This window comes from Mytilus edulis, chromosome 3 (assembly GCF_963676685.1).
Source record: "Mytilus edulis chromosome 3, xbMytEdul2.2, whole genome shotgun sequence".
In the NCBI taxonomy this organism is placed as follows: Eukaryota; Metazoa; Mollusca; class Bivalvia; order Mytilida; family Mytilidae; genus Mytilus; species Mytilus edulis.
Window position 1 is genome coordinate 54599665 of NC_092346.1, and position 24711 is coordinate 54624375.

Consider the following 24711-nt stretch of genomic DNA (forward strand, 5'->3'; position numbering starts at 1 on the left):
AGAACAACTTATTGGTTAAGTCTTGGAGGTAAACTAATGGATGATGTATTCAATTGTTATCAAATATTTTAACCATGGTAGCAGTTATGCTGCAAATGAGTAGAATGGATAGTTTATATTTTTTGGATGTCTATTTTTAGGTCAAAGAAGCAGATCTAGAAATGGTATGAGAGGTCCACCACCTTCAAGGAATGTGGTATGTAGCTAAACTATATCTGTATAAATAATTTCATTTGTCCTGTGGCTTTGAAACGGACAACAAATTAGATATCTTGCAATGGTAGTTTTGAACATATCTAACAAAATAAACTTGTATTTCCCTGTTAAGTATATTACCATTGAATTCAGTAGTTGTGACAATATCAATTTAAAAATAAGATATTGTGGTATGATTGCCTATGAGACATGAAAGCTAACAGTTAAGCATACAGCCTTAATAATCCACATCTTATAGTAATATTAACAAAATTTAAAACGATACACTCTCTAAAGTAATGTTCTATTCGATTATGATAAAGCTGTTTTGATATTTGTAAAGTTGCAAAGTATTTTTGTTTACAAAACATGATACTTTTTGTTGTGGTTTTTTGTAACTGCTTCAATCTGACAACATGGAATATGGCCAAAATGATCGAATTATGATTTATTATATTATTTTTCTTTTCATTTAGCCCTAACAATGCTTTATAATCCCTAAAACAAACTGTTATTAATACGACTTTGATATGAAGGGATCAAAGATTTTAATCGTCATCGAGTACCCACTTTATATGGCAAACACCTGTATATGTGCGTGCTGCCAGCTGACATTTATCTCGAAATCAAAATCGAATGGTAATCAAATTTTATTGAATAAATTTTGATCACTCATTTATTCTGTTTGAAGGACAAGTCCTATTTGTAAATTTTCTATGAGTGGTAGATAATGTAATTTTATTGTAGCCAGTTGCCTGTTTATTGATGCTTTTCTTTATTGTTCATTCATTGATGGATGAAATTTCCTGAAATTTGAATGAGCTTACAATTCATGGTACTGATCATTAATGAAAAATATTGAAAAATCAATTTATTGCTGTTAATCAAAGTTGTTGATAATGGACTGTTGATGACCTGTAGTATTAGTTTGAATGCATGAAACAAACTTAGGTTATTAAAATGTCATGCTAATAGAGATATCACTTTATTTAAACATATGGAATAGGATGTATTTCTTTTGGGTTGTCATACTCAGTTTTAATCAAATTGTATTTAGAAATTTATGGGGACACACCTATATGTAACTGTCCGATATTTTCATGTCATTTTTAACCTTAGATTTTTAACAATCATACTTGTAAATAGAACATTTAATTTTGTGAGATCAGACATTCCATTGTAAGTATGACAATAATCGTAGATACGGCACTAGGAGGTAGCTACCGTGAGGGGTGAAATTCGTATTAAAATTCATACATATAGATTACTAATCTGTCATAATATTATCATAACAAATTATCGATTGAATATTTTAGTAAACAGAGCCTATATAGTTTATTCTCAACATTTGCTCATAAAAGCAAACATACCAATGTTAAATTAACATGAATTTTCATTGTTTTTAAAGTAAATGTTGAAAAATATTTATTTTTATTATCTTACAGTAAATAATGTAAAGGACCCCTGTTGCAATTATAAATTATTTCAAAATGTGAGCTAGTGGTCTCTGGTGTACTTTTAGGCAACCAAATTTTCATTCATATTACCAAAACATGGGCTGCATAAAGTTAAAACTGGCAAATATTCAGCTAGTAAGACCTACATGATAAACATTTTACTAAAGTTTTAAGGTCACCCATTATGTTGTCAAATCAGTTAGAGGTCAATAGATGTCCTTATAATAAAAACATTGAATTGTAATCTTAAAAACATTTGATAGACTTTGACATGCAAGAAGAAAATTATCAGTTTTGTGACAGAAGGCATTTAATCAGGCTATTGCCCTGTTAAGATTGGTCTTTAAGGGGAGATAATCTAAATAGCAGGTCATTAGGTGACCTAATCTTGTGTAGGAATAAATTCCGTTTTGACTGTTTATCTGACATGTATCAGAATAAAAAGGTGATAAAACTGTCACACTTTATATTAAATGTGATTTGTGACCTTATCAATTACTTCTTTGTTTAGTATTTTTGTAAAGGACTATTCTGATTGTCCATTTCTAATTAAGTGGTCTACTTTGGTATGAAAGAGATATATGTGGTGCACTTCAGAACTTTACATATATAGGTAAACAACATGTGGATAGAGGTTTTTGTACAAAGAACATGTTGATATAGCTTTTGGTTTTGAGAAAAGCATATGTAAAAGAAGAAATTAGCATATGTGTGACGAACCCTTTTCAATCTTAGCTGAAAATAGCAACTTTAGATGTATGAAGTTTTTTTCAATATGATAAATTTGGTTTCTTACAGCTTCAAGGGCTGTTTTTTGTTATTTATATAATAAATGTAATGTTTTCTCAGTTTTTTTCTTCAAAAATGGATGCAACTTCATTATTTGTCATTATTACTGATAGTATTTTATAATTATTGAACTATATATTTTTCTACCTCTGTTCAGTCTTGTCTCAAGGTTATTAGTGGAAGAATGCAACGTTGTATCTCCTTGACAAGATACTGAATTCTTTTACCAGATTACGTGTGTTTGTTACTGAAAATTGGTATGAAGAGGTTTTCCCACAGAATGTTATATACCAATCTTATTTACACTTAATTTGAATTTTAGATTTGAACAGGTCATATAGAACACATTATTGTGGTGATATATAATCAACAACAATCATGTTTATTTCAATAGAAAGTCATCATTCAGCTCAAGGCTTTACAATATTTGAATAAAAAATCTTCACGGTCTTTATTGTACTTTACAAAAAAACTTATTCTGTTATTTTTGTAAAGAGATAAAAACATTTAGATCTGATTAAATATTTATTTAAAAACAACTTGAGTAACTGGATCACCGAAAGGTTTGTTGAAAAAATGTAATCAAATTTTCTATTTGTATCACAGCTTAGTTACTGTGTAAATCTGACAAGTTGTGATAAATTTTAACCAAATTTTTTTTGGTTTTCTGAAAAAGTAACATATTTTTTACGATTCCCTTTTGTTCGTATACAAACAAGATTATATATATAGAGTACTTATACCTGCAATGAATTAATGCACTTCAAATTATTGTGGGCTTCAGATAGTTTAAATTGGGAGATCATGTGACGACCCTGGCTGCATATTGATTGTATTGCACCAGGTAGTTTTATTGTACCAACCAAATACTGGCAAGAAATCGGACAGAAATTGACACATGCAGGTAAAAACCACAAATACCACAAATCGTTTTACTTTTCTTTGATTGAATGTTTTACAATTTTTCGTTTTTTATGAATGATTAAAGTGTGCTTATTATTTACTGAGGATATAAAAACATCAACTTCAATCAGGTGAGTGTTTTTTAAAGTAAACATGATGTTTTTTCATTAAACTTTTAATCAAATTTTGTGAAGCAGGAAAAAGTATATTATTGATTTTCTAAAGATCCTTGATAAAATATATTAAGGTAAATCTTTGAATTTACGTGTAATCAGTCAGAAAAATAATGGCCCATATCTAAATAAGAGAACAGTTTGGTAATAACAGTATTTTGATTTAGGAAGATATTTTTTGTGCTTATTCCTGTGGTATTCTATTTTTAATTGTCTTAAAATGACAAATCTAAATATGTTTATCTTTATATAAAAATAACAGGATACATTTTTTTATAAAGTACAACGAAGACCGTGAAGATTTTTGACTATGTAATTACACCTGCTGTAGATCCAAGGCTTTAGGAACAGTAAAAATTGACTGTAGATTTCCATTTGCAAGATGTTATTTGGTAATAATCTTGGAAAAGAGTTGGGGTTTTTAGGGGTAGACTTGCTGGGTTCTTGATTGAATTTAATACTTTTATCTCCAGTCCTGAGTTCAATTCTGTTTCATATGCTTAGTTAAAAGCATTGAGATTTATTTGAGAAGCCTGTATGGAAGATATGAGGTCAGCGATGGAGATTATTTCAATCTAATACCATAGTAGATTAAAATTTGTTAAATAATAGAGTTTGATCGAATTTAATTTTCAGGGTTCAGTTTTTTTAAGTGACAACATCTGCATGATTTGAAAAACTCAACAATAAAATATAACTTCATTCAAAAATTTGTACTTTCATACAATAATTTTATAATCCTCTTCAGGCCACATTTTTTCCTTTTTGAAAAAAAAGATTACAATTAACTTTTCGAGTTTACTGAAAAGAAAAAAAGAGTGAATTGGATTCAGTTAAAATATTTCAAAAAAATGAATCAAATCCAGCCAAAACTTATTTAAATTTTGATGTACTCAGTTCACACTAGGGTCAATCCCATTACATTGTCATTTGGTTAACAGGGACATAAAGATAGTTTGTGATAATTGGGAACCTGATGGCATCTAATGGATAAATGAATTCTTATATGTCATCACTATAAAGTAAATGGGAAAATGTTTTTATTACAAATCATATAAAAGACTTATTTTCTACCCTCTTATAAGGAAATGAAATATATTTTATTTTGTGGTTTATGGTCAAATTTTCTCTATTTAACATTGTTCGTTGGTGTTTCTACAAATTACTTATTTAAAGTGGTAGGTCAAGCATGAAATATGCTTTGCTCTAAGTCTTATTTAAGGTCAATAGGTTGCTTAAATACCATTTTATTTGATTCATTCAAATATTTACATGTCTGAAGAATCCTGTCCGACTTCATAAGTGACATAAAAAGAATTTGAAGTTGGAGAAAAAGGGGGAGGGGGAATGTTGAAAGGTTCTGATGATTCACAGAAATTAATCAGATACTGTGTTAGTTGTATGATGGAAATAACTATGTTACAGCACAAAGCTAACACAAATAGAATATTTTTTAAGTAGCTTAAGGATTTTTGAAAAGGATGCAGAAAAAATCCTACTATGATAATTTTAGAGTTAAGTATTTATCTGTAAAGGAATATCTTTCACTTGAAATTAACTGAAGTGCTGCATTAAGAAAAGCTTTTAAGAAATTCTTGCTAAGATAAGCATATGAGAAGGTATGTGCTATTTTATGACAAAGTCTATGAACTAAAGACAGAACCACAAAATTATTTTTCATAATACCTGCACAATTGTCATTTAGTCCAGAAATTTTTGATATTGTCATAAACAAAGTCAAATGAAAAACGTGTCAAATTTCATCACATTCTTAATTGAATTAAATTTCCACCTCTGTAGCAAGTAAATATATCCATTTTTAGACCATAACAAAATTTTAGCTTTGAATATTGCATTGACGTTAGTAATGTTGACGACTGTGTTGACTATTGTAATGTCTTTTTGACTTTTTTGTGTTATTGGGTTGTTGTCCACTATTTAAAATACTACTAAAGGAATATCTCATTTGTCCTTTAGTTCCTATTTATTGATAGGGCATTTAAGTACAAAATCCTCTGATAACTAAAGAACTTGTTATTTAAGTATGTGACCTTTATTAACCTTCCTCATAGAGCTCCATACTTAGTAATACATGTATAATCAGTTACAAATTGTTTTGTTCTGATAATGTACCATATTTAGAAGTACTGTATCAGGTCTCGTCTGTAAATCACTTTACATTCTTGTCTCAGCTAGGGGTGATGTTTTTTAATTCTCTGCTGAAGTATTCTGTGTACTCTTCTGTGATGTTACATTATCTTTATCTATAAATGAAGTGGTTTTCATTAGATACTTGCATCTATCTTATCAAGAGGTATGCACAAACAGCATGAGTTTTATAAAAACAATTTCATGATATTCACCTCCTGACCAACTTTTGAACATGTAAATAAGGTGTGGTCGATTCTGAATACAATTGGCAAACGTTGTTATGAATAGTTGTACAACTGTATGAATGTTGGTACCTGGTACTACAATTTTCAGTGCAGCTTGTTATTCTTTGGTTGTTTGTTTTGGCATTGGACTTGTTTTATTTTCTTGGTTAAGGTTGAATGCTGAAGTTGAATGTTTAGTCAGATAAATGCTTTTTTTTACTGCTGTTTCAAAGACTAAAGTTGAAATGCACTAATTCTAGGTACAAGTACTGTAGTGCACGGTTTACATACTAGTTCTGACTCACTTTTTTGTCATGACACCATACCTTAGCAGGGGATGATGTTTTTGGAACAATTGACATATAATGTGATTACATAATATTGTATTTTTTACCTTGGGATAATTTGTTATTGTCATTTTAGCTATTTTTGGCATGGTTTAATTAATTTCCTTACCAGGGCTCTCCAGGAAGACTTATATGATACTGTAGCTCGTGTTTACTTATAAAAGTTTCTTGTTGAAAACAATTTACCCTGTATTTAGTGGACATGCATGTGCTTTAGTGGCTTTAATAGTTATATTACCAAAAGGAATACAAGGTCTAGTTATTATGAAAACTTCAGTAAAGGTGAGACAAAAAATTTGTTATATTCAAATTTTGATGTGGTAATGTTTTTAGATTTTGGGGGAGGGGATGTTTTTAGATTTTGGGGGAGGGGATGTTGTCAATTTTGGAACAGTCTACCAATGAATTCCTATTATTTAAGTAAATGATGGACTCTTTGTTTGTTCTTGAATTTACTTAGAAGAAATCTGTCAAGTACCCGTCATAAATGTATATAAGTAATTACCTGGAAGGATTTGTAATAAAATACTGCCTCAAGTATATACTTCACTTTTGATGAAGACATCTTAAAATTGTGTCGTTTGATTGAAAATTTGTCATATAGAACCCCCACATAGTACTATTATTTTCCTGAAATAAAGATCTCAATTAAGTTGAAAGATCATATTTAAGTGCATTAAACTTGGGTATTATTCTTTCATTTTTATTGTGAGTTTTTTCTTTCTTGTTTATGGAAGGATAAGTTTCCGTATTTGTTTTCATTTCTCGTACAGTATATCTTACATTGTGTTGTCTTTTTTTGTTGATGAAAGAACTCTGGATAGAGGATAGATGATTTAAGAATTGAAATGTCAATCAGCCATTGTTTTTTTGTAAATTTAAGTCCTGGTCATTTTCTGGAGGTAATTTTTCATGGTTCTTATAACTATATATGTCCATTCAAATGCATTGATCGTCCACCAAAAAAGGTTCCAACCCTTGGAACCCTCCCCTGGATCTGCCACTGTGGGTGTTTATTCTGAAACTAGCCAAGATCTTGGATGTAGAGATAAAACTTAACTTTTGGCAGACTTATCCCCCCTTATTTCTTTGTTTCATATACTGTATTAATTTTTTATGTTTTATTCAGTAGTTGAGTTGCTGTCTTTTTGCATTTCCTTTAATACATGCTATGAATACCTGATGAAATATAAATGTTTCATGTTTTACTGTGGATCTCACAGGGTATATCTCATGTTTCATGGTGAATGCCTCATAGTGGAATGTTTCATGTTGAAAAAAAATTTTGAATTGAATATGATTTGAATACATGGCACTTAATCGTGTTGTATGAATTCTATATTACTTGGATATTGCTATACCTTTAATTTAGATAGGTATAACTGATCAAACACTTCACATTTTATAATCCTTTTACTGATTCTTTTGCCAGATATAAAATTTAATAAACAGAGAGCTATAATTATGTCATACAATAGTGGTTTATATTAAAGTGTGTTGACCTTGCGGTTTCTAATAGCTGCATTCAACAATTAAAACAAACCATGCAAGACATATTTGATTGTATAAAATTTTGGGAAATTAATTAAATAACATCTTCCTGGAGCGATTGAAGCAGAAAACATAAATCATGACTTGTGTAAGCAGTAGTAACAACATGCAGGTAAATTTTGTGGTAAAACTTTGGAAATATGTGTTTAGCTTTCAGCAAAGGTAAATCGTTTATAAAATTTGTTTTTGTACAAGGGTTTATGAATAGTTTTCATATTTGTAATTCTGTTTTCATAACAACTTTTTATATTATATAGAGATAGGAAAATGTAGTATGAGTGCCAATGAGATATCTCTACATCCAAGTCACAATTTGTAAAAGTAAAATAGATCAAAATATGGTCTTCAACAGAGAGCCTTGTCTCTTAACGAAACACTAGCTTTACAGGGACCAATAAATGAATAAATAAATTCAAACGGGAAAACCAGCAGTCTAATCTATATAAAAAACATACATATTGTATCAAATTAGGGTAGAAATTTATATCTACTAAAAAGATGTTTCTTTGATTGACTTTAAAAGACATAAATTAAACTAATTGGTAGGTGGGTACAGGAAGACAAAATGATGTAAGGCATTTGAGTTACCTGCCGTTATGGGTGGACATTGTCACCGACCTCTAATTACTATCAATAGTCACTCTATAATTAGCCTAGTTTGTCCAGAAGTACTTTGATTCATAAATAAATTACCTTTATGAACTGAATTTTATCACTTTAATTAGGTTTAAAGGTGAAATTGACCATACTTGAAAGAAATCACATTTTGTATGACATTGGTAATTGAAGGAGGGAACCTATCCTTATTTTTCCGCTGGAATGAAAATTCATTGAAAGTTGTTACATGGTATGCTATAGGCCATATGGTTGTTGCGTAATTCTTACTCCTGAAGTTAGGACCACCAGTTTGGTTGCTGAAGATCCGGTGTTAGGTGTTCAAAGTGGGTAGATCTTTTCAGAATCAACCAATGAATTCTTACAACTTTTGAAATATTTTGAATAAGGGTGTATTTTACAAAATCATTTTTCAGTTTACCAATACCTCAATGTTGAATGTAGCTTTGCATATTTTAGTTCTTATATGAGGTCAGTTTTAAGACATTTTAATTGAGTTAAGTGGTAATGAGTTATAATTTGGATATGATTCAAATTTCAGTATTTGTGGTCAGATTTAACACCTAAAGTCTTCACCTTGTGGTTGAATGGATTTTGTCAGTGGTTTTATGATAAATTTGTTTTTCTGTTTATATTTTGTACTCTTTACATACTTATCTGATGTGATATACTATATACAGATAGAATTTAAAAATAAGTTATCATACTACATGTATTTAGACAGTATTGCTGAGAACCTGGAAATATTTATATGCTTTTATTTTCACATGTTTTTTCTTTGGATGTTCCCATCCTTAGTACAGATAGAAAGAGTTATACTATTTCATTTGACTTTTACTTACTCACAGTTTTCTTTGCTGTTATGCCACAAGTTATGGTTGTTTAGAAGCTCACAATATGTAATCACATTCATTCTTTTTGTTTTGTAAAACATCTTTTATTTATTACCCTGTAATAAGTAAAGCCCTTAGTAAGTGAGAAAGAAAACACCAAGATCATCAACAATAACCAAATATCTAAACAAAATCACCAAATTTCTAGAAAAGTTTTACATGAATTTTACAGAGACTACAAAGATCTGCCTCAAATTCCCAAACTGACAAAAATAGTGATTTAATATATGATTAGGGACAAAGCTTATTATTTTGATGTTTTGAATATGTCAATGTATGAATAATGTGCATTGTTTTCATGCCTGTCAATTTAAGAAATCATATTGTTTGATTAGAAGGTTGACAAGTATAGGCTGACTGTTTCCTCATCCAATGTTTTACTTTATTGTTAGAAACCAGGATATAGTCGGAAATTTAATCCTGACATCGTGGGTGAACATTTATCATTTAAAAAAAAAAGATTTAAAAAGTAAATGATCTTCCAAGGTATTCCTTAACCTTTAAACATCATTTGTAAAAGAACATGTTTAAAATTGTAACCCTGAAATAGACAATATGTAAAACAAATAGTTTCCTAAAAGATTTGTTACAATTGATGTAATATACCCCTTCGAACGCAGACAGTGACGTCCAACTATTAGCTTGTCAATTTCATTGACCCAAGTAGGAGGAATTTCTTAAAGAATGACAGGATGGGGACCATTCACTAAATGTTTAATATGTAGTTTTGTTTGAAGAGGTTCTACTTGACCCTATTTTGATTTTAAGTCAGCTCGGTACTTTTGTCTAAAATAACGACAGAAGGTCTTCTGACACAGTTCGTATGATATTTGAATACATTTTTGTGAAGGAAAGTTTGAGATACTCATAATAGCTTGCTTAGTAATGGCCAAGGAATATAAATGTGATGACAACAATAAGAAATTTTTTGTAAGTACATTTTATGTTTCATAGTAGCATGAATACAGAGTTCAAATCAAAGTAAATGTGTCAATTACTCATTCGCCACATCAAAAAGCAGCTTTGAGATTGATTTTTTTATTACTGAAAATCTTGAATTTTCTCATCCCACAGTCCAAGAAATCTTAGACTCCTGATCTTTTCGATTTATGTTAAAATAAATCTTGATAAAAAATTTTATCTTCAATTTTCAATATGAAGCTAAAGAATCAAAATTCTTTAGAATAAGGGATAAGCTCAAACCAAAGTCCTGAAAATGACACACTTAGATTTTAAAACAATCATTGCACCACAGCCTCAAACTGTTAAGCAGCAGCACCCCCCCTTTATTTTTGCCGATCAATGCATTTGTATCGGGACATATGTTTTGCACCCCCCCTGCACCCCCCCTTTGCCCTGGGTTAGCACCCCCCCTTTCGAAAATTCCTGCATCCGCCCCTGAGCAGTATAGTCACAGGAGCCTATTTTTTTAAAGAAGTTAATATTTGTATTCAGTGAATCATGTACTAATGTAAAATAAGTAGGTAAAGTGTCAGAATTAGACAGCTATTGTGACAGACTAGTTAATGTTATGTCCAATATTACAGAAAATAATCATATTGAACTTTCTATGTGGTACTCTGTGTTCCCAAAGGACATGTTTAAATTTACCTTAATAATTTAATATATCACAATCTATAATGGTGTTTATTTTCATTTTGTGGTATGAAAGATAAGGTATTTGTAACATGTCAAAAACTTATTGAATTTTCAATGAATTTAAAATTAAAATTAGATGTGTTTTATATAAAGATAAACAAATTCAGGTAAGTTTGAGGTCTTGTTTGTTTGGCGGAATGCCATAACAAGTTATCACTTTCAATATGTTTAATTTTCTACCTGAATAAGATACCTTAAATGTTGGTTTTGGATCAAAGGTTGTCCAATTATGTATGCTTTATTTGTTGATTTTCTCACACTGTAAACATATCCAATATACAAATGTAAATTTCATGAAATGTTGGCATTTCAATTTCAGATTAAAAAATATCTTTTTACATGTAAACAACCTTTGAAGCTAAAGTACAAAAACAAAATTATTTTCATTTTAACTTTTATTGATGATGCTTTAATATACAAAGGGGAGTAACTCAATTTAAATCATGATAAATTTAGTTGAATCGTATGATTTGTCTTCACAAAACTTTTCTAACTAGGCAAGTAAGAGTTTTTTTTTCAAATAAATTTTTAAAGTTGTCCAATTCATTGGTTGTATGGGTTTGAAGGAGTGAAAAAGATACGTTTAAAGGCCAATCTTAGCTAATTGCTGACCTACCCAAAGACATATTTTTTTTGACAATTGAATAATTTGCTGATGTGTGCAATATGATGCTCAATGTAACTTTTTGGCAGTCTTGTTCAGAAGTTCAGTAACAATGTAATTATAATTCATGTTGATTTTCAGAAGGTGTAACCTTGAATTTCTTTTGAAGTATTAAATCAGTAATTCTTAACCAGATCAAGGACTGGTCAATGGGTAAGCAGGTAGATAGGTCAGATATGTCAGATTATTTCCTTAACTTGGGAGATAAAATAGATTTGCATTTATTTTGGTGTAAAGATAACTGGAAATTGACAGATATAAGTGATATGATCAATTCAAAGTTAACACCTATTTTTAAGCCTCTAGCTCAAAGTCTTCTATCATCTGAACAAAGGTGCTGGTATCAATATTTTTTACCCCCTACTGAATTCAAAAGAAAAAAAATCATCCAAGAATTGATACACAATAGAAAAGATGAATGAAATTTTTTTTATTGAAAAATTTATGACAATGAAAAACATAATACAGACAAGATTGTGTTATGTTCTTCAGACTCTCAAATCGTTTATTATTGACAAAGTTATGTTGAGCTAGTAGCATTCAAATATGGTTGGATACATTAACATAATTGTGGGTTTTGGGTGTCTTTATTTGTTATGATCATGGCTTGATACACCCTCTAGTAATCTGGCTAATTTACCGTAAAGGTAACTCGGTACAAATTTAGTGAATATGTGGTGTCCTTCACATTTGGACTTGTAACAAACAAACAAACAGTATCAATGCTTCCATCAGAGGAATGTTCTATGATTTTGAAATTTCTCATGCTTAGCTAAAAATGGGTGATGTTGAGTTCAAAGCAATTCTTATGTCAGCAATTATTGTGTGCATTTTTTTATTATTGACCAAGAACAAAAAATGTTGGATTTAGTAATACTATTTCAGACCAGACTGCATTGAAATATGACGCAATAAGAATTTAAATCTATCTTTGCAAAGAATAGTTTCTAAATTTACTGTAGTACTTAACTAGTACATGTATATCTTTCTGACTTGTCTCGGATAATTTTAAATGCAAAACTGATTTTAAAGTTCAGTTCCTGTATTACTTGCAATAGGCATAAATTGAAGAAAATAGTAAATTGGTTTAGGGAAAAATTATGGCTTTAAAAAATGAATAAAATATGAAAACAGATAATAATTTTATCAAAACAAGTAACCATTTAATGTGTATGCTTTGTATCATATTCGAGTTATTGAGTTTGGTCAAAAGATAGATTATAATATTATATCTTACTCATGCTATCCATAGTTGTTCTATAAAGTTCTTTTATTTACTCCGGCTGCTTTCACTTTTCCTTTCCAACTGTCCTTCTTTGTTATGTTTCTATCAAAAGTTTAGATGAACCCATGTGATTATCTGTATGTATTGTAGAAGTAAGGCAAGGAATGAAACAACTTGTATGGAAATTTCAGAATTTTCTATGTTATTCATTTAGAACTTTTGCACAGTTTATGTTATAAACTTGCCGCTGCGTCCAGTGTATCCAACCTTGATGAGTAGTTGCAACCTATCAAGTTTGGTAAGAAGGCAGAGAGAGTGACGTGTTTTCCTGTAAAAAATGTTGCTTTTTGTTTCCGCATGGCTTTATATTCAACATGGCCACTGTTAAATGGTCTGTGTTTATCATGTAAAGGCTGCACCAAATAAGGAAAAACAATATTGAAAGAAGAGCTAGAGTGTAATTTCAAGGAAAGTTTTAGAAGCTAAGAACTATAAAATATTTCACTTGATTTAATTGGCATATCACCAATGACATATGAAGCCTCCAAAAAAAAGTATCATTGAAAGAATTACTAAAGTTGGGTCTAGTTGTTGGCCTTTGGGGTCATGTTTTAATGAAATACTATCGATGCCTTAGATCTTTTAAATTTCTAAAGATCAGGTTTCAGTGAAATGCTTGTCACTATAACCAAATACAGGCTTTCATTATTCAGTACTCAAACTGGATACCTTCAGCCTTGGCCCATCCTGGGCCAGCCATCCATAAAAGATAACTTTGAAATTCTGCACCAGGTAAAAATGCCTGGTATAATAATTTATCTCATAAAGATTCCCGCCACAGATAGGACGCTAACTTATTAAAAATATGACCCAAATATTTTTAAATTTTAATTACATATCTAGATTTTATTCATTTGTGGATACCTATAGTCATGTTTCAATGAATGAAGCTTATCTAGCAGTTTGTTGATAATTAGTCTTTGTTTAATTAATCTGGGGATTACAATACACCTTTACATACAGGTATTTTGTGATTTACCTTTAGGCTATTTATGGCGGCATGCTCCATTGATCAGACCATGAATACCTGTTGTCAGCCATATTGTGTGATAACTCATCTACCTGTAGTAGTCTGAGGAGAATTTTTCATTTCTAAGGACTTTTTATCAAATCTTTCATTTCCTGTTATTTTTTGTGTTTAAACTTGGTATTATAATGTGACCTTACCTGGAAGCTACCTGTATTCATATCATAAAAACATGTTAGACAAACTGACATCATGGAACGACAAAATGGGAAATTTTCATATGACAGTAACGAAGAAGACTGGGATCTTACGACTTTACAGTTTCTAAATTCTCAGTTAGAAAGCTACGTCAACATGGTAGGTACAAAAATTATCAGGAGAATCGGTGTCATTGTGGCTGTAATGTTTGTTTATATGTACGACGGAAATAGAAAACAACCATTTTGCTATATAAAAACATGATCAACATCAAAAATGTATGTAGCGATGCTTGTTAAACAATCTCTAGAGACATTCATTATTTTTATAGCTATTCATAAGAAATATTTAGTTTATGCAAGGTCAGGAAATAAAAATTGTACTTCTTTAACATTTTTTAGTCATTCGCTTTCTTGTGTATAGTTTGGAATCAATAATCTTATATAATATAATGTAAGTTTCTTTTATCACAAATTCTAGCTAATTATATAAGTAAGAAAGGGCGTTAATATAAAATCAGATATTTTTCAATTATAAATGTTCAATAAAAAAAAATGCTTTCTTTCTTTTATTTTTTTCCAAATGATTGTGCATCCATTCAATTTGTCTATTTTTATCATTATCATGACACTCCTGAGTCAAGAAGATTATTTTCTAAATTTAAATATGATTTAATAAAAGATTTTGCATTAGATATGATTTAACATTTGAAAAGGGAGCAGACATGTTTTTAAAACAGAAACCACATAGTGGTAGCAAAACAAAAAAGGTCTAAACCTCATTATAAGTTCATGTTATTGTGTACCATGTCCTTATAGAAAAGATTTAAGTAATGGGCTTAGTTGTTGGTTTATTGTAGTAATATGATTAATGACATGAAATCACCTTGCTTTTTAATCAAAAATATTTATACTTAAAAAAATCTTCTAGGTAACAAACTTGGAAGGTGGTAAGGCATAATATGCAAAAAGGAACCGAAGGAGGAAATCATTTTAGGTTTGAGTGGTGAAATGTGTTTTATTTATTTGCATGAAACAATGCTAATATCCTTTTTAGCTAAAAACACAAAGAATAAATACTGGCAACAAAAACAATTCTTTTCTACCCTCCTCTTATAATGCTCAGTCTTTAGTTTTCTATGTTGTGTTTTGTGTACAGTTGATTGTCTGTTGGTCTGTTTCTCTTGTATCCATGGGGTTGTCAATTTGTCTGTTGACCCTATTCTGTTTTAGCCATGACTTTGTAAGTTTATTTTCAACTTATGGGTTTCAATTTCCCTACGTTATCTTTCTCTCTCTCTTATATAAACTTTGCTGCTCATTTGCATATTTGTACTAAATGAACAAAGATATTATTGTATACAGTACATTATAGTCTCATGAATATTGAAAAAACAAATGTTCTACAGTCTACTAAACTGCATAGAAGTCAATTCTGGTAGACTAGATATCTTGTTAAAACAGTTTGACAGCTTACAAGATTTTTATCTCACAAGTTGTCATCCTAAAATTACAATATTCTTTAATTGCTCAAGGCAGTATCAAACATTTTCATAATCAAAATGCACTGATAGAAATCTACACGATTCTGCCATAACCGGTTTGTATGAGTGTGTATTGAAAAAAATCATAGGTCAGTTTGTTTTCTAAACCAGTATTCATTCTCGTCAGTGAACTAGTGAAAATGTTATAGATTTTTTAAATCTGAAAATTTCAGATTAAATGTTCAATAACTGCACTTATCTAAGTGGTTTTGTTCATTTGCAATGCAAACGTTCTAGAACAAAATTCAAGTGACTTTGTGAATTAATTTTTCGTATTAAACATCAACATTTCAGCCCATTGCTAGAGAAAGGTTTTGTGCTTATGTATACCTGTAGCAATTCCAATGAACATGCCTGAAATATTTGCCACTGGATGTTAAGCAACCAACAATCAATCCAATGACTGACCATGTCTCTAGATATTTTTACAAGCAATGCTATTTCGCTCTACAGAAGCAGTGGAACATGTATTGTGTTGATCAGATTAACAATCAACCTCAGATATTTTACTTACATACATGGTGTGAGTCTGGTACTAAATGTCTGGATGTAAGAAGGTTTTGAAAACCCGTTTTGTTTGGTAATTGTCTGGTATATATTAATCCCAAATGACCACATTTTCTTTATTATCATATACATAGAAAGGAAGAAGAATGGGAATTAAGTCTTGTTTGATTAAGAAAATTAAAGTGTCTACTTTTTAACTGAAAGCCATAAGATATTCCTGAAGACTTGCCGCAGATAACTATAACCTAACATTATACAGAGATATTTTTGGACAGGAAGAAAGATAGGTCAAGATTTCTTGTCAAGACTTACAAGAGACAAGTGGGTTAAAATTGAAGATTAGGGTTTTATGGCAGTCAAATGATGAGGAAATTTTTAAATTCAAGTTGAAACATTCGTTTATTACTAAGGCAATGACATCATAAAGGAAATCTAAATTCATCAAATTCTTTAGTTGGAGTGCATCAAATCCTTTATAAATAGATAAATAAATATCACATATCTTTAATGTATTTGATGTAAAAGTAATCACCCCATTATAGATACCAGTAAATTTAAAACTGGTGTCAACACTCCAATTTCTTGAGCTAATATTTGCTCAATGGGGTAAGAAGTTGAAGTTAGAATATTTAATTTTAGATTTCTAAAGATTTTGTGTAATTAAAAAGTTTTAGATTATATTTATATGTTTGAACAAAAAAGAAATTCATTCTATGGAGGCTAAACAAATAATGTTTGAAAAAGATTCATTAAATGTTGACTAGAAGATTTGGGAAAAGGTTCATTTCTTTTAATTTTGTTTTTTCTTGATATGAAATATGGTCTTTCAATTTAAAAATGGTTAAACAAACAAGGCCAGACTTTTAAGGTGTATAAGAAATGTTAATCTGAAATAAAAATTTGGCATTGGTACCTTAATAAGGTGGGATGGTGTTCCTAATGCTAGTGTTGATAAACAAATATGTTATTGGTTGCATTTTTGAAATTTTATTATGTCTTCGAATTTATCCTTTGGCTGAACTATGATTTCCACTCCTTTCAAATGTAATAAGTCCATTTACTAAGTACTAAATATTGTATTTATTTATTTAGTATCAGACTTTGCTTGCTATTTGAAAAAAATATTTACCGATGAGGGTCAGTGGAAAATTTTGTATGTATAAATGTATATAGGGACAGTTGGAAATTTGCAAATGGACACAATCATTTGTTTTCCCTTTTGCCTAATTGAAGCAATTGAACATTATAATTTGTGTATTGGTGGACTGTTTTGTATGTATATAGTATGACCTACATGTGGCTAAATTGACTTTGACCATTACATATCTACAGGGAATATACTAATTGACATAATGTCACAATGTTTATGGACATAAATCAGCCTGAGGTTGTAGGTGTATGGAGGTGGTACATAATATACTGATTTATATAGTTAGAAACTGTAGTTTTGATGGTCATTTATAGATTTTTGGACACACTTTGTGGAGATCTCCCCCTACATGTTGTTGTATACCCTATACTATTTTATTACCAGCTAACTGATTTGTACTTGGGTTTGTTTAACCTACTTTGATGGTCATTTTATAGATTTTTGGACGCACTTTGTGGAGATCTCCCCCTACATGTTGTTGTATACCCTATACTATTTTATTACCAGCTAACTGATTTGTACTTGGGTTTGTTTAACCTACTTTGATGGTCATTTTATAGATTTTTGGACACACTTTGTGGAGATCTCCTCCTACATATTGTTGTATAGCCTATACTATTTTATCATCAGCTAACTGTCTATATTGATTTGTACTTGGGTATGTTTTACCTACTTTGATGCTTATTTATAGATTTTTGGACACACTTTGTGGAGATCTCCTCATACATATTGTTGTATAGCCTAAACTATTTTATTATCAGCTAACTGATTTGTACAAAACAATAAATATGACAATCTCCTGTATACAATATTGCAAACATTTAAAAGCTATCAATTGGGAAAGTTTAACCTACTTTTTACCAAGTTTAACCTACTTTTGACAATTAAAATGGTTCAGTGTTTGATCATGGAAGTAAAAAGAATCAAGGAAATGTCTAGGATTTTGTACAAATTATAAATACTATTGATATCGAAAGTGAATGAGCTAGGTCATGTGTAGTGTTAAGTACCTGTACTTTTAACTATGATTGGTAATTTGAAGTTTGCTGGTTTCATTGTATGATTCTTGTTTGATCTTCCAACAGGAAATTAACACTGCATTGCACACTTTGTGAATGTAGCCTCTCAAAAAGAAGAATGGTTAGATCTATCCTATTTGCACTTTTGATTTTTGAAGATGATTACCTGTTATATAATACTTACATATACTTAAATAATGTCAATATTTAACAATGATTTTACCTGATTATACCTGATGGTTGCAGGTGTAGATCAAAGATATCCTTAATGCTAATTACCAAAAGTAAATGTAGCATGACCCCCTACAAGATGGATTGATTATTGATTATAGACAGGTGTGTTCAGGTAACAAAGGAAGGTGTGTAATTATAATTAGAATGTCAATATTCCTCACATTATCTTAAACCTGTGAAAACCACTTGAAGGGGGCTAATCTTCTTAGATATTTTGGAGTGTATAGACAATGACTTGTTTGTGATAAAGCTATTTGGAAAGATAACTTTGTTTATACTTGCTCATGACAATGAGGAGAAAGGTTGGTGTTTTATTTCTCTTTTGTTCATGGGATATAAACATAAATGTTATTTTGTTTAAATGTTGTTATAATTTAAATATAACAAGGAATGAAGCATTGTTTCTTATATAGTTCTTGTGTTCTTATTCATATATGATTGAAATTTGAGAATATATATCCATTTAAATTGGATGTCTAGGGTAAAAAGTTGAAGACTGATATTTTATATAAACGATTTTAAATGACGAAGGAGTCACCAACCTTAGACTGTCTATGTACTATCACCGAAAGACATTCGTTTTATTTTTGTGCATTTCATGGGCGTATTTTTCAAAATTGATAACCGATTCAGATTTTTATTATTGTTGGTCTAGTCAACTTTTCTTCCATAAACAGGATAAGCGATGTTCCTATTGTATTATGAAAAGACGCAGATATTTACATTTGTGATTTATTTCTTATGATTGTAGTTTTATGACACAAGAATTCTATAATCCGTGTTTATGTTTTTTGTTAAGATTTTGTATGCGGTGACAGCCTGAGTTGTCACCTTTATATATTCTGTATTTGGCACATAGATTGTTATGAATATTCTTGACGTAAGTGTTGCGTGACTTTTATAATGTTTTATCTTTATGAATTTTTATAAGGCCAAATATTTTAACTGTTTGATTTCTATCTCATCTAGATTTTTGGCTTATATGAAATGTATTATTAAAATTATAATTGCCAAGATTTTTTAAAACATTTAATATTTGAATATGTTTCTGTATTTGTGAAAGAATTCATTGTTCAACTTGTTCAGCCATTCTAAAAAGTTGTAATAATTGATTAAGTTTCTGTATTTGTGAAGAAAGGTCAATATACTAGACTAAGTGTTTTCTATGTATATTGTATCATGCTTTGTAAAAAAATCTGCTTCCCCTCATAGTCTTAATAAATGGCATGTTCTGATAAAAGAGGCATTGTAATAATATTTGAAATATTTAAACTGGCTATTGTTGTTATTTGTCGAAATTTGAAATGCTGGATTCAAAAGTGAACCTAACTGTTGTTACATGTATTGGGATGTTTTTCACCTGGATATCTCTCTTCAGGTAGTTAAATTAATTTCAAAGGGCTTTTGTCTTCATTGTATGTAGAATGTACCAATAAACTGCTACATTCAGTCAGAATGGGGACTAAATTCAATGCCAAGTGCAAGGAGAGTGTCACTCTCTTAACAGTAAAGAACCGTGATTGTCATGACTGGATTTTAAAAAGTCTGACTCAATATTTGTATTCAGAGCACCTTTTTTTCAGGATACAGATACATGTATAACAGATAAAATATCTAAGAATTTGGTACTGCTAGTACATATTTAATAACATTTTTTCTGTTTCTGTCATTTCAGTTACCAGGTGGAGTGGATCTGACCTTGACAGAGCTCCAGGACATGGCTGCTCGACAACAACATCAGATTGAAAGTCAGCAGCAAGTCCTGGTTGCTAAGGAGCAAAGACTTAAATTTTTGAAACAACAAGAACAAAAACAACAGCAAATAACAGTAGAAAATGAACGATTGAAAAAGTTACGAGACAAGATTGAAACACAAGAAATGAAACTCAGAAAGTTGAGAGAGCTGAGAGGAGAGGTTGAAAAACAGCAAAGTAACAATGGAAATTTAAGTAAGTACAGACTGCAGGGACAATCTGAAACTAATTGAATCTTATTTGATGTTATTTTCTTAGTCTTACTCTGCTTTGGCATGGAACCCCTGGCTAGTTTAGTCAATTGCTGGGCATACTATTTATTAAAAATTCTTGGTCTTTCGGAAATCCAAAAGTTTTGTTTTTGATGAACTAAATTACCAAATTTGTTGTTTTGATGCATCTAGTTTACTTTGAAACAAAAGCCAGTTGTCAAGAGCTTTCAGCAAATGTTATACATGCAGGCTTTCCAAAAATAGAACTTTTCAATTTGAAATTTATTTAAGCACTGATCAACCAATATCATATCATTCCTTTAGCAGGAAAAATAGGTGTGAAGTAGTTATTTGGATTTAACCTGAATGTGCAAAAAATCAGGATATATTATGATTTCAAATTTATAACTTCCGTTGTGTGGTGTTATTAATTTACCCACTAACTTTCCTAAAACAGACTGAATATAGTAATCCAATAGGATGTTACGTTGTAAAGTAGGATTATCATTATTGTCATGTTTAGCGGAAACATTTTTTTATAGTGTAGAAAAATTTGCTAACATTTCTATATATAGAGAGTAAACTTTCTTATATTTTAAATATAGAATTCACTTGACATGATTCAAAATCATTTGATATTTTCATATATATATATAAGAAATTTCTATAAGTATTTTTAGAGGTATTAAATTAATTACTTCAGATTCAGAGCTGGATAGTGTTAAAGCGTTGTTTACAGAAAAAGAAAAAGAATTAGTGATGGCAGTAGCCAAAGTGGAACAATTAACACAACAATTAGAAGAAATAAAAAAAGAAAGAGCAAATCAGAAAAATGGAGAAAAAAGTGCTGCTGCAATTGAATTAGAAAAACTGAAGCAAGAATTGATGGTAAGTGAGACTATACTTCAATCAATCTAATAACATGTTCTTGTCCTGATATGCATGTGATGTTTGCCACTGGACATAACATATCAATTCATCATCTTCAAAGTTTCATTTTCCATGTACCTTTAATAAAATCAATTATTCTTTTTTCATATATGGCATAGTACAACTTTAGAATGTGTTAAAAAAACTGTGACTATGACTAGGATACCTCGCTCAAGCTGTGAAAATTGTCACATTTCATACAATCATCTCTTATTTATAATAGGAGAATATTGATATTTAAATATGTTTCTGCAAGAGTTGTAAACATACATACATAGACAAAATACAATGTAGTACCTTCATCATTGTATTAAAAAAACACTATATTATTTATACACAAGTTAAAAAACTTGTTTGAATTTGTAAGTCATATAATTAAAACAGTATATATTGATTAAGAATACAGATAATATGATGACACTGTATTTAATCAAAATTTAATTTTCATTTTCCATAAAACTTTCTGAAGGCATTACCAAATACAACAAAAAAATCTATTGTTGCAAGCATACAGAGTTTTAAGAAATATTCTAGAAATAAATTTTGTTTTTGTATTTTATTTTCAGCTGAGAAATAAAATGAATGAGCAACAGAATTCTAAGTTGAATGCTCACAGGGAAATGTTAAGTAAAAGAAAGGACGAAGTATCCAAAATGGATAACAGAATTCAAGAACTTCAGCAAAGATTAAAGAAAAAGAAAGCACATCAAGCAGAACAACATAAACAAATGGCCAATCAAAACAAAGGACCAAATCGTCCAATTGGATCAAATATTGCGGCCATTGAGCCATACTTACAATACTCAAACAAGCAAGAAAATGGTGATATTGATTTAAAATCAGAATTTGCAAAGCAAGATCCAAAATATCAAACTCTTCCAACAAATACAAAGTTTGCTTTACCTGAAAAGTCGAAAATTTCAAAAGACAACGAGAGCAAAGAACAAAATAATAATACAACAAAACAAGAACAGATGAGAATTCCATTAAGTGTAAATGTTAATTCAGACTCCAAATCTGTGCAAAATGGATTTTCTCAAAATCAGTTATCAAGTTCTATAATAAAAGCTGCTAAGCGTCATCAGAGCATGTCAACAACGTCAACAACAAACAGTATTTCACAATCGTATTCTGCTCCCCCACCGATACCCGCTAGAGCAGCTACAACAAATCTGACATACTTAGCACCCAGACCATTTGGTACAACTTACAGTACTAATGTGTTGACAAACAGGATACATGCCCCTGTGTCTTCCGTCAATGTAAACGAGGAAGTACGAACAAGTGGTAGTGGACAAAGTTCACCAGCATCGAGTGAAGGTTCTCAGAAAGAATTACCACATGATATGCATGGAACGTTAATAAATGATCCTTTACAACCAACTGGTGCTCCAACTGTCTATGTTAAACATGGACAGGAAAATAATTCTCAGCAAAAATCACATGATCAAGTGGATTCTTCTCGTGTTATCGGTACTAAAAATAAGGTAGAAAATGGACATTCATCATCAAAAGATTCACCACCGAATTCAAGCTCTGGTGGCTCAGACAATTCATTGAATAATGGTGGCACATCAACGAATATCTCAAAACAACCGCTAAGGTATGCATCCAAGAATCTTATAGCTAACACTTACATGGGTCGTTTAGGACCTGAAGCCATGAAAAAATATCAACAAAATTTTAATATGTTATATAGTGGTGATACAAGTGAGAAAACAGACAATAAAAAAGATTCAGAAACAAAGGATCAAAATAAAAATGACAATGTTACGTCACAGGGCAGTCCACTATCACCAACACGGCATGGACATCAACATCCACAAGGATTACATTCTCCAGGATCTCCACATTACACAGACATTGCATCAGATAAAGTCAGTCACAATCGGAATACACCAAGGACTATAAGACGGAGACATTCTGACAGTGAAAATGAAGATATGACTAAATTACTTCATAAATATAATGTTCATTCTCCACAACATCAACAAAATGCATTTAATTTCAATAATTTGCAGCATGAAACGCAGGCTACTTCATTTATGGATCAAATTCCAGAAAAAGTGCCTGTCGATGATTTAGGAAATTTAGTGGATGTTCAAATGACTGATGAAAAAAATAGTGATTCAAATACTTCTTCCTCCATTTCGCCAGTAGAAAGTCCAAAAATAGAACAAACCACAGTTGTTCGGAGGAAGAAAACAAATTTGAAACATGCAAATTCTATCAAAAATGCAAACCGTGTTAGTTTTGATCCATTAGCCTTGTTGTTAGATGCTTCTTTGGAAGGAGAATTAGAATTGGTGAAAAGATGTGCTAGTCAGGTTTGTACATTATTTTATTCCTGTATAGTATGAAATTCAATAATCATTGAAATCTACATATATATGCAAGAAATGACCATGTTGGTTTCAATTGATATTGTATTAAAATTCAGCTTCTTTCTTTTTCTTTATTTGTTGTATAAGATATTGTTATCTGCCATGCTCATTCAACTAATATAAATATGAATTGACATTTAACGGATACGCTTTTTTTTTGTATACATGTATAATATATACATTCTACTATACTTCACTATTTGCTGATGTCATAAATTTCACAGACAACTGCAAAATTTAACTCCACTTACCACAGTGATGAATTGCTGTAAAATCACTAATTCTTCAGAACATATTAAAGTTTTTCTTTAATTTATCCCCAAAAAAGGTCAAGTTCAGGAGTTTCTGAAAATTGAATTTAATGTAAAAGTTAGGTTATACAGTTACACCCATTAAAATTACCAGAAGAAATTATGTCATACTTGTATTATATAAAGTATTACATGTATAAACACTAAAGATTTTTCTGCATTGTCATAGTTTTCCTGACATAAGTAGGGCAGAGAGTTTTTTTTAATTATCTTGTGCAATGTTGCAGTAACTCGATGGAGTTCAAAGCACTTAATCTCATGAATTTATATATTAAATTGAATCTACAAACATTACATTTGTATAATAATTTTATTTCTCACATTCAATATTTTATTCTCACACAGAAGGATATATTTCAATGAAGGCATTTCATTTTACAATGTTTCCCCAGGCCCTTAAAGCATGATTTAATGATTAAAATTGTAATATTTTCATCTTTGCAAAATGTTTCAACCAAGTAAAGTTTAAAAGGATTTTAAATAAAGTTTCTAATTTTGCATGCCTAATTGAATGAATTTAACTAGTAAAGTTTTGAAATTCATATTTTAAAATTAAGATTTTGTGAAGTACATTTGTTTAAAGCCTTTTATTGAAC

General features: G+C 30.2%; 1 protein-coding gene across 13 annotated transcripts in view; it reads left to right on the top strand.

The window, feature by feature from the left end:
* The window catches only part of LOC139516870 (apoptosis-stimulating of p53 protein 1-like), a 73776-nt gene that overhangs the window by 44114 nt on the left and 4951 nt on the right, over nt 1-24711 (top strand). For 5 of the 13 annotated variants that reach the window (XM_071307250.1, XM_071307248.1, XM_071307249.1 and 2 more), the window contains 4 exons: nt 141-196; nt 20200-20473; nt 21194-21378; nt 21987-23747. In XM_071307250.1, coding sequence (XP_071163351.1) covers nt 141-196; nt 20200-20473; nt 21194-21378; nt 21987-23747 — 2276 coding nt within the window. Of the gene's footprint in view, nt 1-140; nt 197-3043; nt 3476-6350; nt 6522-7767; nt 7953-10091; nt 10229-13916; nt 14231-18665; nt 18827-20199; nt 20474-21193; nt 21379-21986; nt 23748-24711 lie in introns of those variants that run through there. The other 8 variants (XM_071307259.1, XM_071307260.1, XM_071307257.1 and 5 more) reach the window with 8 other exon arrangements.